The following is a 16,113-nucleotide window of genomic DNA, read 5'->3' on the forward strand; positions in this document are numbered from 1 at the left end:
ACGATGAAATAGCCGATAATTTGTTCTCTTTATTATGTTATATAATTTATTATATAATTTAATTATAGTATTTATTATTTAATTATATTATATAATTAAAATAATAAAATTTCGTAAAAGCTAAACACATGATTATTAACACATACGATATATTAACATTACGATGAGTATTTTTACAATTTTGAAGTCAATGAAAAAATACGGATATGTGTATATAAAATATTTCCGAATATTTTCAAAAACCAAATAAAAGTATAAATTTTTTACATGTTTATCATCGAATGACTGTACTGAATCTTAAAATTATTGCTTTATAAAAAAAAATAGGAATTATAATTTAATTTCTTTCTCTATGGTCTTCGTTTGGTGAAAACGGATACTTACATCTAACTACAACAAAGCTACTTAAGTTCTTTTCGAACATCGAACCACAAAACGCTGATAATTAATACGGTAAGTCGCCGAAGACGATACGAGTCGTGGGTATTCATTGAGTAAACGGTTATCGGCGGATTCATTAGTCCTACGACAACACCGCGCGTAAGCTGGAATAATACCGTGCCGTGTGCTCGAGCGCGTATCCTTCCGGGGATTGAGGGCTGGTGCATGGTTTCGGTATTTTGCTTACATGTACGCGTATCTCGCGTTCGACCTCAAGCGCTGTGTGTTTGCACGCGCACACATTCGCCGTAACGCAATTCTCATCCTTTGAGAACGGTAACCGAGGCTTACGTTCCCATCACGCATCATTAACCCTTTTACTGTTATGGCTCACAATATGATACATTATACATGCGAAAAATGCCAAAATGCAAAAGTTTACAGTTGATTTATTAAAAGAAACCGATTTTCACAGATCTTGTCGGTACATCGTTGTTTAGCGATCTCGCAAAACGACCAACAAGATCCACAGAAATTTGATTAATTGCGCGTGTGCTTTTAATGGTGTTAAATAACCAGTTGATTAATATGTATGTTTAACCCACTGTACGTACGTATGTGTGTATCACACCCAAAGCATACCAATTTTTGTATTAGGTTGTCCGGAAAGTGTCTTTCTTTTAGACACGTGTTTTACAACAACGCATCTTTATACAAACATGAAATCTAATCTGTCAAACGTTGTGATCTTTAGTTTGATAGAACAAAATGGATCACACGTAATTCGATAAAATAATATAAAACGGAAGATGTTGTGTATCCATTATTTCCTTATAAAACGAAAGAAACTTTTCGGACGACCTAATACATTAAATTAAATAAAATGATTCTGTGTATACATATTTGAATAGTAGGTTTCACTGAAATTTCGATTCAGATAATTTACAATTGGGACAAAAGATTTTTAAGTCTTTGTCATTTAACTTTCGAAGTGAACAAATTTAAGAATGATCGTTAACGAAGCTCTTAAATCAGTAAAAGACGACTACGGTGTATAAAACAATGCTGGTACATTTTCATTGGAAATTTATGAACTACCATCGAAGAAAAACTAGCGAGTGTTTCGGCTTACAGGCCTTCTCGTGAGATCAAAGGATCAGCTAGAATCTGTGGCCATAAATTGGACGCGTATCCATAGCTATTATCTTAGAAAAACAATAGTATCCGGTTTCACCCAGTCACTCGATTGCTATGCCGATCTTCCTCATGTCATTTTTCCATCGAACCCTTGATCGATTTTACTGTATTTTCCCTAAAGTGCGTTCCATTACTGTAGAAATTTGTCCGCCGAAATAGCTAAAGTATACTTTACGTATAGTTTAAGCGGATCAAACGTTCGCAGTATCATAAGGCAGTTTTCCATCCATAGCCAGCTGCCGCGTTTTCCAGTTCACCGCGGAAGAATTTCAAATTGACATTCTCGACTGTTGCGAAGAATTCCCTAAGGGGTAGGTGGATCTCCACCCCCATAGCCCGTGTCGTGCTAGATCAGGCTATTCCGAAATTTCGCAAATCTCCGAAAATATATTCAACGACGACGTTTTCGCTTTACTCAATCTCCAAGATACCCTGATCACTTCCCATGGTTTCCGTTTATGAGGTAATTTCACTTTCGGGCCCTCTCGTCTCTATTCCCCCTTTCTCTTTTTTCCTCCCACCGGAGAATTCCACGACGAGTGATTTATCCGACGTCCGAGACGATCTGATTTTCCCGCCTTCTGTCTATCCAGTGACCCCTAATTAGACGAGTCGCTGCATTTTAAACGAGCAAGGGGAATCTCCGAAATTACAGCCAACCAATATTTCCGCGAATAAATGAATGGCCGATGCCCAAACGGGTCAACGTCTTTTATGCGAGAGGTTGTAATTATGAACGAACGTTCCGCTCCTGTAAATTACTTGACTATATTGGATGCATGAGCCAGCTATATTGTTTCCATTGTTGATTATGCCTGGATAATCTTGTTATTATAACAATAACATGGTAACCACGGTTGTTATACAATTCAGTACATCCTCTCGGTGTTTGAATAAGTAATAATTAATATTAATAATACTCGGTAATGTTATATACGTTCTATTATTATAAATTATAGGAACAAAGAAGAAGGAAGATACTGTAAGAAAGTGTGAAGCTTTCCAAGTATTCTGAAGGGTCGTTCGTTTCCTCTTACACACTGTGTGACAAAGCGACAAATACTTGAGGGTGCCATAAATTAGGTGCTTCTCGGCTCTGCGTCGCGTCGTGGACCGAGGAGATCGACTGTTTTGCGGCTACGAACAGGACTTGTTCGGATGTTTTACGTTAATCGCACACATCTTAGGTAACAGAGTTCCTTATTACGAAATGTATATATCGTCTACGAAATATACGAATCTCCTAAAAGAGTACTTTGTAATATTTTACATTTAACCCCCGTTTCCAATTATTTTCGATCTAATTGTAATTTTATAGCGCTGAAAAATATCTCAAGTTTGAATGAAATAGGAAAAAGTCTCTCATTTTAATTCTATGTTATAAACGTTTTCTTAAAATATAAGAAGTTTCTTTTGTTTGCTGAAATGAGAATAAGATTGAAATCTATGAATCTATAATTTTAACACAGTTATAATTATAATTAGCTTTACGATATATACGAAGATGGTGATGTTGATTTTATATTTTGCTGATATTCATCCTGAAGCGAAAGGAAAGGAGTAAAAGGAGTCGACGAATTATTTTTACGCAACTTCAAAATCTTGTTATTCGCTACATTGAAATGAACCGATCTATACGACGATCGAGAAGCTGGAAAAAATTCACGGCAAAGACAAACCGGAATCGCGTAACAAGGGACAACGAACCAAATCTGCTAACTGGAACTTCAAACAAATGTAGTCAGCGCGAGGCGTATTCGCAGCGTGGCGAAGCAATAGTCGGGCGACGCGTACGCAGGTCGACGTAACCGTGAAGGATGTTGCGGGCTTTTCTGAGAAACTTGCTCCTCCTGTTCCTCCTGGGAGAGGTCTGAGAGCTCGTTCACCACCGTGAAACGCTGATTTCAGCCCGTGATTCGAAGAAATGAGGGCCCCGTGGCTGGTGCTGATTCTCGCTAGGATCCTCGAGCTGGTCCTCGGGGACCACGTGTGTCACCGTAATCACACTGACATCAGCATCCCCGATCAAAGATCATCGGAGATTCTGTCCAGACGAAGGCGACTCACTTTTCCAATGGGCAGCACATTTGTGGTAAGTATTGGCTATTTCGTTTCGGTCATTCAATGTCATTGCGGGGCTGGTCAAGGAGCGCGTTTGCTACGGAATACGAAATGAGTCCCTTCGACTACATGGACCTCTGGTGGAAAATATATCTTTCTCGACGGAGTATGAAAGAATGGTGAAGTGGTCACTTTTACAGATCGTTCGTGATTTATTCTTGAAACGAAGATCATAGAAACGATATAAATCCCTGTTTATAAATTACCGCACACTTACGAACTTTACTCTTTCAACTTGGCAAGCATTTTATTATTTCCTTATAATAACTCGGTAATTAAATATCGACTTCATGGCGAGAAAATTGACTTCATTTACGTTTGCTTGATTAGGAAGTGTTGGTAAGAAGTATGAAAGTAAAAAATGTACGCTTGTCTAATTTATACATCAATGTATTACCTAATAATTAGTAATTTAGATTTTGTGTTTTAAAGCGTAATATCATTCGATCCTGGAGAAGGATCATCAATTATATTATACAACAAACATTCAACTATACCAACTATTCAGTATATTGTACTAAGTGTATTTATTTTCTTATCGTTTAGCTGACGTTGTCCATATTGCAACCGATTCAAATTAAACTACCCAGCAACTGGAATCTCGATTTCGAGTTCGATGTAATTTGGCCGATACCGCAGCAAGAGAATTTCCGGAAAAAATATCACAAGAAGAGGCCGTGGATGGTGAAACGACGTCATCGTCGCGAATTGTACGCTACTTTTGAGACAGCGTTGAACAGGTGTGTTTTGCATACATTCGCATTCGATGGCGCGTCCTTTGTTTTCATTTTGAAGTACCAGAGCAACTTGTTTCAGTCGGAACCTACCAGGAAAACAGTGCATTCTCAGGACGATCTGCGAGGCAAAAACGCTGTTGAGTCCACGAGGAGTGTCATTTGTGGAAGACGTTATTCGATTGATATTAAGGTACAGTTTGGATAAAATGTTGTACGAAATAAGCTTTGTTAAAATTTACCAAAATATACATTCCTCCTTCTTTTCAGCAACGTTGAACGTGTGAAGGAAGTGGATTCCTACGACGTTGCTTACAGAACAAAGATGCCATGTGATGTTATTTATCCTTGTCCATTTTCTCTCTTGAAGCTGTTACTCTTTAACTTGTACTCCGACGATCTAGGTTAATAATAAACTTTTTTTACTCGACAAATTTTCCTAAATTAAAGACACCTTCCAAATCCAACGATTCATCAGGTTTCAGCTGAAAACCAACGCACGATACCATTTTGCTCGCGTCTCAATACGAATATATTAAATTTAACTCAATCGCAAGAAGTTCGAATTATCGTTCTTCGCCTGGAAATATCGAAAATGACAAAGCGATTAAATCTGATGTAATTACAAGACGCACCTACCATTCTATCTTTTACGAAATTGCCAAGAAATTAAAGAGATTGAATCAAATTCAACAACTAAAAGCACGATATATTCTGTTCCTTTTGAAAGTAGCAGAAACTGGAGTTAGATCGACCACAATGAGTTTTCGGAACGTTTTCCTTGGAATCGCTGGGAAAGCAGAAAGATCTGGCTAAATCATAAAGAACTCGATGTTTCCTATTTCCCGCGAAGTTGACAGGAAAATCGAAAGTAAAATTAGACGTAAATCAATCCTGTCTTACAATAGTATATTCGTGATAACCAAGACCATTCTGTATCCCATGAAATCGTCGGAAAAGCAAAATCAAATCGAAGGGACGAGTTCTAGGCAAATCGCGCCAGAGTCAGCATTTTCGAGTTGGTCGTAAGCAAAATCGCTTTGTTCGCTTCCCGATGGACGTAGAAAGGCTGCAAGACATTCAGCCAACCAATCGAGAGACCAAATTATCCGAATACACCTACATCCCTACGCTGTCATCGACGAAGTTCGGTTTGGTCCGTCGGGCAGACGCTGCAAGCCCTTGAGGCACACACGTCGCGTAAATCAGCGGCGGCTCGACCGGTGAACTGATTAATACGGATTCGGTCTGTACTCGACTGATCCTCGTGGCATGAGCCCCCTTTAAGCGGCCGCGACAACGCGTCGCGACGCACGTGTCGTGCTCCAGCTGTTTCTGACAAGAATCATTGCGACGCTGGAAACGCGACTGACGGCGATTATTACCGCGTTCACGCCACAATTTCGCTGTTATGCTCCGATTTGTATTTCTTACACTTTTCTCAATTCTTTCGTTCGTGTCTCGTTGGAAGTTGGAGTCGCATTTGAATATCTCTAAGACGACTACGATTGAAAAAATCGTAATTTTGATATGAATTTATGGAGGCAGATTTTTATTCGAGCTTTGGGACTGAATAGCTTGTTTCGATTATTTCAACGCGCTCAACCGCGTAATACGTACGTGGTCCTTGAAGGCAATACGCCATGTGTGTGCTACGTGATTTAGCCGATACATTCATTGATATTACGCGTGTGTCCTGTGATTCAGTAGACACAACTGACGATATATACGTTTTGGAAAACAATTGACAAGAATCGGTATTCAGGAAGACGTACATGTAAAAATGATCGCAAATGCGTTTTGATGTTATTCGCGATGACTTTAAAAATAATGTCGCTTTCCTTTTGCTTGGAAGTGATGGGAGAAGAAACAGCTAGTTCCATTTTGTATGGCGCGGCGGACAAGTTTCTCAGAACGTCGAAGTTCTCTTTTAAAATTCTCGTCAACGTAATTTCGTCTTATACTCCTATTCCAGTCGACAATATTAACGTTCCCTGTGTGTACATCGATTCTCTTTTATATCATACGCCGCTAATGGCGGACTAGGGACGTTGATCCCTTCGAAATTCATGGCACAAGGACTGACTAATTTTTCGCTGTCTTGGCGAGCGCTAATTTTTCTCAAGTTCCTCCTTAAAGTGTTCCACTGTCTCCTCGTCGTGTGGAAGTTCGAAACGAGTCCCGACGGGCTTCTTTCCACCGCTACGCGACCTAATTTTCCAGCTTGCAGACGTCGCTATCGACAGCTCCAAGAAACCATATCTCCCTTCCGTGAATAGTTACACAATAACAAGACGTCCATGGCCATGCTAGAAATCCAAAGTGGTCATCTTGAACATCTCCTGTAAAGATAATCAGGGCTTTTTCTTCTCAATTAATACGAATAGTGGAATTTTACAAATGACGTTTTCGAAGTTACTAATTAAGAATATTAATGCGTTTAGTAACGAAACAAATGTAACTTTGCAAGCGAATTCTACAAATTACAAATTAAACGATTACGTCATTTGATTGCTCTATTTCACATAAAATTATGATATTATTAATTGTTCAATTATTCTGCAAAAGGATTTGAATAACAGATAAGTTGAAATATATTCGATAAATTTTCAAACTAGATTCTCCCAAAAACGAAGGCTCAAATAAAAAATTTTATTCTACATTTTCGACTTATTCTTGCACGTAGAATCGCTCTTTAGGGCGACCATGTTGTGCGAGGATACACTGTATATCCCTATAGTAGATTATTTAATAAATAATTGAAATTAGTATTTATATTTTTGTGCAAACAAGCCGTTTTTAAAGAAATCGTGAATTGATACTAATTCCCCTACCTGTCCACTTATTTTCGTTCCCTGTATGTTTAAATAAATCTCTTTCGTCTTTTTAAGTCTTAATAAATCTTAATAAATCCTTTCAAGTGTATAGTTAATACGTAAAGTAGGTCCGATATATTATGGGACACTGTATATTCTTGCTTTCACGTTGGATCGTCAAATTTGAGTAGCCAAGAGTTCACGGTGATAATCTAGAAATTAGAACGCTGAATACACCGTCAAATTAACCTACACATGGTAATCAAATTGGGTCTGTTTGGCGTAGCCGTTCGGACTAGCGTGCAAAGTCGAGCAAATTATCGTTTCGATCGAATTATCACGTTAACAAGGAACACTGTACTGGATTTTTGTCACGGTCTGCTTCCCGATCGCACCGTTCAATGTTTGCTAAATTCATTCGTTTCAAAATATTCGTTCAGCGACGCTCTAACTGCACGTCGAAATCCTAATACGATCTGCAATCTTTTCTTTCGTAAAAAGCTCCAAGTTTGGGAATACGTGGTACGGGATCATTTACGTCGAACGTAATCGACACGTGAAACCAATGCTAAAGGTATCGTGAAACGCAGACCTGGAATTTCCTAAAATTTTGGACGCTACGTTCTACAAGCTTTTCTCTTTCATGGTTTTTGCAAACGATGATTTAATATCTTACTGGATGTTAAAATAATTACTTCAAGAAAAACTCTACACCTTTTCTTTTGTATATTCGTGACCTGGAGATCGCTGTTACGAAGAGAATAGAATTTAGTGAAAAAATTGAAAATAAGGAGATTTCCATATTATTGTGTCCTTGAATATAACTTTTGTTTTGGGTTACAAGATCTAGAAACAAAAGAGCCATAAGTAGATTTCTATTGCTGTAGTAATGACCTTTACTATAAATATAGGAATGTGCTCCTTATCATACTCTTCCTATTGTATTGTAACACTGTAAGAATGAGAATCTGGGTTAGCGTACACTATACTTGTACTTGTACTTATACTTATTGCAATATATTTTTCTATTACAAATTCATCCACTCGTTCCTCTATCAGTGAACCTCAGCACAGGATAACATATATAGTTCGTTAAATTATTTAAAAATAATTCTCATGGACCAGTGTTGGTTACTGGTTTTGTAATAATTTTTCTATTTACACACTTGTCTCTGTATATAAATGTATATTTTTCTCAGGGTTCAGTGAAGCTAAATTCTCAAAACAATTTTCTTTCACCTCGATAAATTTATCCCTCAAGATGTCCAAGTTTTTCGCAAATTGCAAACATAACGCCATTTCAATCTCTGTTACAACGTCTAATATCAGCGTCAAATATTAACCAGAACACAGTTTCACAGAGTGAATGATTCCTGGACTTTCCAAACTCAAATTTTCCAATCTAATATTTTCTATTAAATTGAGAAGCCTGAAGTGACGTTACATTCCCCTTGATCTCGCGTGGCTCGCAGATTCTAAAATTCTGATCGAGCCAGGCAAAACGTACGAGCAAAATGTCAACCGCAAACCAATAGCGGTGGCAGCAATTAGCACCCTAGTCTGCTTACGGTCGTTCGACCGTCAAAACTCGTTAATTGTTGGGCAAACAAGGCGTCGTGGCGCGCGATTCGTTGCTAATAAACTTGACAATGGCCGTTCTGCTCTCGAAATGCAATGATAACGGTCGTTTGACACGGGACTGAGTGTCATTCGTCGGCAAGACATCACCGAGAAGCAAGTGGGTACCGGTGAGTAAACTAATTTCCATAAGATTGCGTCGCGGATCATCACGGCCGCCTTTTTCCCCGTTTTTACGCGTTTAACTGCGGTGAATGGACGAGAAATGAGATTCTACGATCGCTCGTGGCTTTCGACGTCTCTCCGCGGTCACTGTGACTCGAACTACGTGGGATTTGCTTAACAGGCAGGAAACGCAACGTTTCAACTCTGTTTCATGAGATAGCTGAAACAGGAGAGAGGATCGTTGGGTTTTTTTCAACTGGTTTGGGTCAACTTTCAATGCCATTGAGACGAGACGGAGGAACAAGGATCGCGTCAAGGTCTACTTGGTAAATCCTGGAGACAGATTGTTTAACACTAGAACTACCGATAGTTAACGCGAAGCTATTTCTACCAAAACCAGTCAAAATGATTGGTCTTTAAAAAATACCCAATAATAGAATACTTTTATATGTATTGATTTATTACTTTCTTACAGAAGGAATTCCATGTTGTGTAGTACATTTTTGCTATTATTAATTCATCTGGGACCATGATCCCTAAACGAGGGTTGACACATTTATAAACTTGTAGAACCAGTCACTTTGACTGGTGTGCTATTCTAGTGTTAGCATCTAGCGATTTAGCGATCGATCCGGAATTTTCCTGATAACTGATATCATCATATTGAATGATACAAAACGAGGAAACTGGTTAATTGAGGTTCGATAAACAGATTGTGGGACCCTTTTATACTTTGACAGGTACTAATCATTTTGACCGGTATTGGTATAAGTAGCCTTGACCCAAAATTATTTTGAGTTTGAATACATAAAAACAAAATAATATTCATTATATTATTCTTTTAGCTATTGTTGAGAAAGTCATTACATTATTGCGGAACAAATATAACATGAAGTAGGAATTTTAAAATAAAGTCGTAAAACCAGTCAATTTAACTGGTGTGGTAGTTCTAGTGTTAAAACGCGAGAATACACGAGAATTTGGAAACATTTTACTTTTTGCCACGGTTTCTTCCGGTAGACAATTTTTTGTATCCCCTGGCATATTATCATTTGAATAATTACCAGAATATCGCAGTTGATGTTGAAAGAGTGTCGCATTACATAGAATGAAAAGATTAAAGGAATTCCATTTTCTAAATTACGACCGTCAAATTCGTAAAAATAACAAGTTTCAGATTCGTTGTTTTTGCAATTATCAAAAACATATACACCGCCTTTCGAAGTTTATTCTCAGTGAAACTTTGACATTAGACTACGAATGTTACATTGTCTGCACATTTGAATGAAATTGTTGATGAATCGCTAGCATATATTACCGAGAATAAGATATTAGGCGTTAATAAGCGACTGAAAAATTACTCCCTCGAAAATGAACGGGTTGATAAGGTTGGCGAAAAAAGGGAAAAGAGAAAATACCGAGAGGCGTGTAATCAGCGGCGACGAGTATCTTTATCAATTTCGTCGTTTCACGGCCGGCTCCCGTAAATTGAATTCGACGAATGAGTGGTGAAATGGTTGCAATATCATATTTCTTCGCCGGTCCTTAACGATCCAGCATCTCCGTCGTGGCGGAGAATGAAGGAGAAAGAAAAAGAGGCTTGGGAGTCGATGCCACCGTAATATGGTTGCCCGATAAGCGAGATCACGTCGTCGTTGCCATCGTTCTTGCCGAAAGGCTACCCCCGTGTTTTCCAGTATCGGTCCCCGTCACCTATCGATCATTTCCTCCGCCCACTCTTCCACGCCGGACTAACAATTTCCTGTTTCCTAAAGAGTTTACCGAACTGAGTTACAAGATACTTCCACTGGGAGGATCGATCTTTCCTATCCTCTATGCGGGAGAGTCTATTCTCTGTATTTCGCGACCTCCTTCTCTTTCTCCGTTTCTTTCCTCTCCTCGTTTTATTTTTTTATGTATTTTAAAGAAGCAAAGAAGACTTTACAAAGCAGCTTTTTTTTATTGTTGTTGAAACATTTTTATTTCAAATTTGAGCGATGAAGCACTTAAACGCTTCTTTCTTCATTTCTTTACGTTTCTCCCTTGCGAAAGGATAGACGCTCCTTTTGCTTCTAAAGCGAATTTCCACTTTCATTTGCCATAAATTTGAAGAGATACGCGATCAAATGTTTCGTTTCTCTCGTTTCTTCGTCTTCCACCGTTTTCTTTCGTAGAAACTAGAAGTTTCATCGGGTTCTAGAATAAACTACAGGTTTTCTAAATTTCTTTCGAATTGGAGGAGAATGGCTAAACGTTGCTTTCCTTCTTTTATTCTTTTGAAAGAAGAGTTTTCCAGGTTCTAAGACGAATTTCCATTTTTGTTAATTTATCAGGAATTTCAGGAGAGAGATGCTCAACCGAACGCTTCTCCCTTTCTTTTTCGTCGTTTTCTTCGAAAGAAAGTAACAGATTCAGTGAGTTGCAACATGAGTTCTCGGTTTTATCAGCTTGCAACGAATCAGAAATAAGAGACGTTCGAATTGTTACTTCCTCTTCTTATTTATTTCCTTCTGAGGACGATAGAAGGTTTTTTACACTCGAAAGTTGGTTTCCATTTTTGCTAATTTGTCACGAAAATTCGCAGAGACAAATGCTTAAACCGTTTGAAATACACTGTGATGTTTTCCCTCACGCTTCACGGATTGATTTATAGCGGGATACTTCGTCGTTGGAATTTCATTTAGAAGTTTACTTGTTAGTTACTCGTTGCTACCTTAAAGGCGGATCCGCCATCGAGCCGGAACGAAAGTCCTGCCGCTCCATTTTCACAGAGGCGTCGCGTCCTACGCATGGCGAACGATCAATCATCGATATTGTTTCCTCGATTGCGTGTTCGTCCATCAGACTATCGGTTTCACGTTTGCTGTTTAGTTTGACTTTTCAAAGAAAAAAAACAAAGAAATTACAATAATAATAAATGAGAAAAAGAATGAAAAAAGGAGAAATAAAAATGAAAGGAAATTATGTAGGAAATTTCATTGGTCAACGGATAAACCGAGAAAGATCAGTGGAATATTTGAAATTCATCCAATAAAAGCTTTCATCGCGCTCGAAAATCATCTGGTTTGCTGGCCGCGGTTCGTTTATTGCATCGCTTAGCGACATTTCGCTGTTGCTCATTTTTCTTCGCCCGCGTTTTTGACGGATAGCCGCGACGATTTACGAAATTGTTTCATCCCTTGAAATATAGTCGCGTCCCCGTGAAACGAGGATCGATATAACCGCGCGTGTCTACATATCAGAAACAGGTCTTCTATAACTCGGCATCAAAGCAGAAGTTCGCGAGATTCGGATCTAAGTACCTGTTCCAGATTTAGCTAAAGTGAACCAGCGGATCTTTCCGATGCAACTACTTTCTTTTTCTCCCGTTCATTTATCTACGCTCGTCGCAATTAAATTTAGAATCGATTCTGCGACAATGTAGACGCGAGCTGTACAGGATTTACAGCCTATTCCAAATGGTCAATATTTGTACGCCCTTACCGATCGACAGAAACATTTTTCCACATACGATGAAATCGCGTGTGCAGTATTCAGATGGTACGCGAAGTTACATGGATGGCAAATCGAACGATCGAACGAACGAACGAACGTAGGAACGAACGAGGGTGGAAAGTGGTTGAGAAATTTCAATCGTTTGTGTTGACTCGTCTAATAGATTCCGAAGAAGGGGCAAACCTGAGCGCTGTTCTGATTCGATCAGACGGGACTTTCATTCGATTTGATGTTCGCCCTGCGCTCGTCCAAATTTAAATCGCAGCACATGCGATTGGATTCCATTGTTTAAGTTATCGAACTTGCCCTCCCATCGATACCGCCATTTTAATCTTACTTCTATTTATCTTTCCTTATTTTAACCTTCTTTTTAAAAGCAAAGGCACTCTCAATTACGTTGCAATTACGTTTTTCGCGTTCTATTTACAATGACCAACTTGAAGGTACAAGTATCCGTGACACGGATTTGTTATCTGAGTTTTCAAGACCAGTGCTTTACAAAGTGTCGATCGATTTTGTTATATTATCCGACGTTTCAATAGCTTTCGGCAAATAAACTGCGATAGAATCGAAGGGTTTCGAGCGTCAGAAGCGACGACAATTTCCACGTTACCGATTTGGAACGGAATGCATATAAAAACCGATGGAAAATACAACATTTCCTCCTTGCTATATACTGGTTACGTTTACGTTGTGGCTGGAAAACCATTTTCACCTGTACAACGATAGAAAACTAACTTCCTGTATCTACAACATTTTTTTATTTACAAAAATCGAATTGGAAGAGCCCAGGGCAATCGTGTCGACTTAACCGATTGCAACTAATACTATAGAAGACGAATCACAACAGAGATGTAAATATTATTGAAATCCGGTTAAAAAAGTGATATATCTATGATATATTTTGTTCACGATATAACGAATTATATTAGCAACACAGATTTGCAAAAGTGGGCATGCGTTGCTGAATTTAATTCAGATTCTAAAAACAGTATACGTTGGCTGATGAAAGTATTTGAATATTTAGCATAGAAAATTTGTATGCTTATACTATATGTGATATATTTTGAAATATACTTCCATGTATGAGGATCCTTGCGTACATTCTAGGAACAGCTCTTCACAATCGATATTCTACACTCTACATTGTGGACTAAACGTCCGATGTCTTCCGCTTAGTAGTCGATCACGAACGTCATCTGCATGAATTCTCATCTACATGTTATGTATCGTCGCGTTTCCAACGACTGTTCCACCATTATGACAAATTACCGAGTGTATAAATTTCCGAAAAAGCTTCCTGTCTCACCCAGTTCGATATCCCAGACGATAAAACACAAGGTCCAGGAAGTTATGCAGTGGTCCTTTTCGAACGCAAATCTTCTAGAATTTCGCTTGTTCCTCGCACTAGGACAATGGAAGGGAAATCCGGTCTGTCTGCCACTTGAAAAAACCGGCTGCTCATGAAAATTCACGCTTGGGGGACTAAAGAAGGGCGGATAAGAGCGGAGGAATACGGAATGCAGGTGGAAGAAGGATCGAACATTCAGAAGAATGAGTGGCAGCGAAGGTAAGGAAGACGAAGTAGCAAATCGAAGTAAAAGGCTGCAGTTGCATCGTACGAGCCATTAGGAGGATGGATCGAAGAGTAATCGCGCAAGAACGCGTCAATCCAGAAGACATACGCTGCCCTCTCGTCTTCCTGTCGCCGGAGACGTCGATTCGCGAATTAACGTCGACTTCTCGCGAACTCGCACACGCCAGTTCATCGACGTCGAACTGAGAAATCGCGGTTCGCCCGTGAAATATGCAACCAGCCAGACCGACTGCTTGAGAATTCCCTGGCGAAATATCCTCGGACTGAATTCCAGGCCCCCGTTTCAATCTTCCGCTATTGTAACGTGCTCTTTACAATATTAACGGGTCCACTTATCGAGCGGTGCCGCTGAAGTGTGACAAATTATTGGCCCGAGAACAGAGCAGCACCAAGCTGCAGAGAAGAGGAGGAAACGCGAAATCTCGCTGGGAGGTTTCCATCATCGTCATGGAACCGCCGCTTTCAGCATGTATCGGACCTAACTATCGATCTTTTCCACTAGGTCGACGATGACTGTCCCCATATCTGAACCACTACTGGGTCAAACGTGAATTATCTAACGTCTGCTGTTAAATTGTCCGATCCCTTGAGACGTTCAACGAGTACTACAGAAAATCTTTGACGTGAGACGCGTGAAATATAAACACGTGGGAGGAGGTTGGAAAAATAGTAAGAAAGGTTCTAGTTTCATCGCAAGCATGAGCTTTCACAAGGAATTTTAATTAATCTTCGCGTCAAAGATTCAGAAATCGCTTGAAACAGTCTGATACGGCTCTGCTATCGAAATTCGACTGCCTCAAGTTGTAGCGAGATATTCGTCTTACAAGAATTTAATTAATATAATACGAAAACGATAGGAGATAGGAGCTACTAATTGACTTAAATCAAAGTTCGCCTAGAGATCATTTCTAATTTCTACAAACACAGTGAAGAAGATAAGGCAGATAAAGTCGTGGAAATCCACTTTCAAAAGAAAATATGGAGGAAAGAGTCGCCCAAAGCAGATAACGGCAGTGACACAGACTGAATCAACAGTCTTAGGTTAAAGCAGCCCAGTGATCAGTCAAGTTAAAAATCCGCGAGTAGTTGGTTTTCCACGGTAGAGTTAATCGAGTCTCGAGCTTCGGCAGTCAATTCGGCGATCGATCCAAGGGGGTTAAGCTCGTTCATCGTTCAAGATTGTTTCGAAAGTTAGCGTAAACCAATCTTCCACCGACGATCCCTCTTCTTCGTCAGCCATCGTTGTTGTTAGAACGGACAGTACTTATGATTTCGGTGGTCACGCTGCAAGACCATTGTCAACGTACCTCATATCTCTCTTTCGTTTCTGGCAATATCGTTGAGCAATTTCCCAGCGAAATTATAACGAGATTTTCTCGTAGAAAGTTAATAATTAATTCCTTTACAACTTGCCACGGGGGAGGTTCCAGGTTGGTCCAGTCGACGGAACAAATAAAATAATTTCCCTGTGACTCGAAAACGTTCCGTTGGCTAGGAAGGAAAATTGCTTGTTCGTCGTTTGTATCACCACTTGAAGCTCGGATTAATGAGATGTCCTTCGACGAGAGGGGGTTTATACTTCTCTTTGGTCTGATTCCGCGTCAACTTGAATCTCGTTTCGCTAAATCACCGACAGTTTATTTCATTCTTCGTAAACGATTGATGTAGAAACGGACGAAGGTTGCTTTATTACAGTTCTATTACTCGTTTCGTCCGTTGCTTGTAATTAGAACGCAGTATGAGACGGCTAAATGGAGCTGAATCTTCTTTCGCTGTGCGGGTTTTCCGTGTGGTCGATGTAGTTACTGGAAAACAATAAACGAGGCAGGACGTGTTATTGGAAGGGCGGGATTTGTAGAAAGGCAAATGGGGTCTCGGTTGCTTGATTTCACGCTGATAGTTTCGGTATCGCGGTTCGTTTACTCGGGCTATTTCCTTCTCCCACTTTTCAATGTTAATAAAGTTCCACTGGGACGATGAGTACGTGTACGGGCGGTGTCGCGTGCGATGTAGGTCAGTCGCTTCGAGG

General features: G+C 39.5%; 1 protein-coding gene across 1 annotated transcript; it reads left to right on the top strand.

The window, feature by feature from the left end:
- Positions 1–3,502: 3,502 nt before the first annotated feature.
- On the top strand, positions 3,503–4,842 carry LOC117161739 (uncharacterized). The gene is made up of 4 exons (XM_033343492.2): positions 3,503–3,670; positions 4,246–4,439; positions 4,516–4,626; positions 4,704–4,842. Exons 1-4 carry the CDS (start codon positions 3,503–3,505, stop codon positions 4,840–4,842), a joined length of 612 nt encoding a protein of 203 aa, XP_033199383.1.
- The last annotated feature ends 11,271 nt before the right edge of the window (positions 4,843–16,113 follow it).

This window comes from Bombus vancouverensis, chromosome 9 (genome assembly GCF_051014615.1).
Source record: "Bombus vancouverensis nearcticus chromosome 9, iyBomVanc1_principal, whole genome shotgun sequence".
NCBI lineage: Eukaryota > Metazoa > Arthropoda > Insecta > Hymenoptera > Apidae > Bombus > Bombus vancouverensis.

What these genes read in the sequence shown, in the direction of transcription:
- LOC117161739 (XM_033343492.2), top strand. Translation starts at nt 3,503, where the DNA reads ATGAGGGCCCCGTGGCTGGTGCTGATTCTCGCTAGGATCCTCGAGCTG. An exon ending in TTTGAGACAGCGTTGAACAG is followed by an intron (nt 4,440 to 4,515) that starts GTGTGTTTTGCA and finishes AACTTGTTTCAG; the next exon opens with TCGGAACCTACCAGGAAAAC. An exon ending in GTTATTCGATTGATATTAAG is followed by an intron (nt 4,627 to 4,703) that starts GTACAGTTTGGA and finishes CCTTCTTTTCAG; the next exon opens with CAACGTTGAACGTGTGAAGG.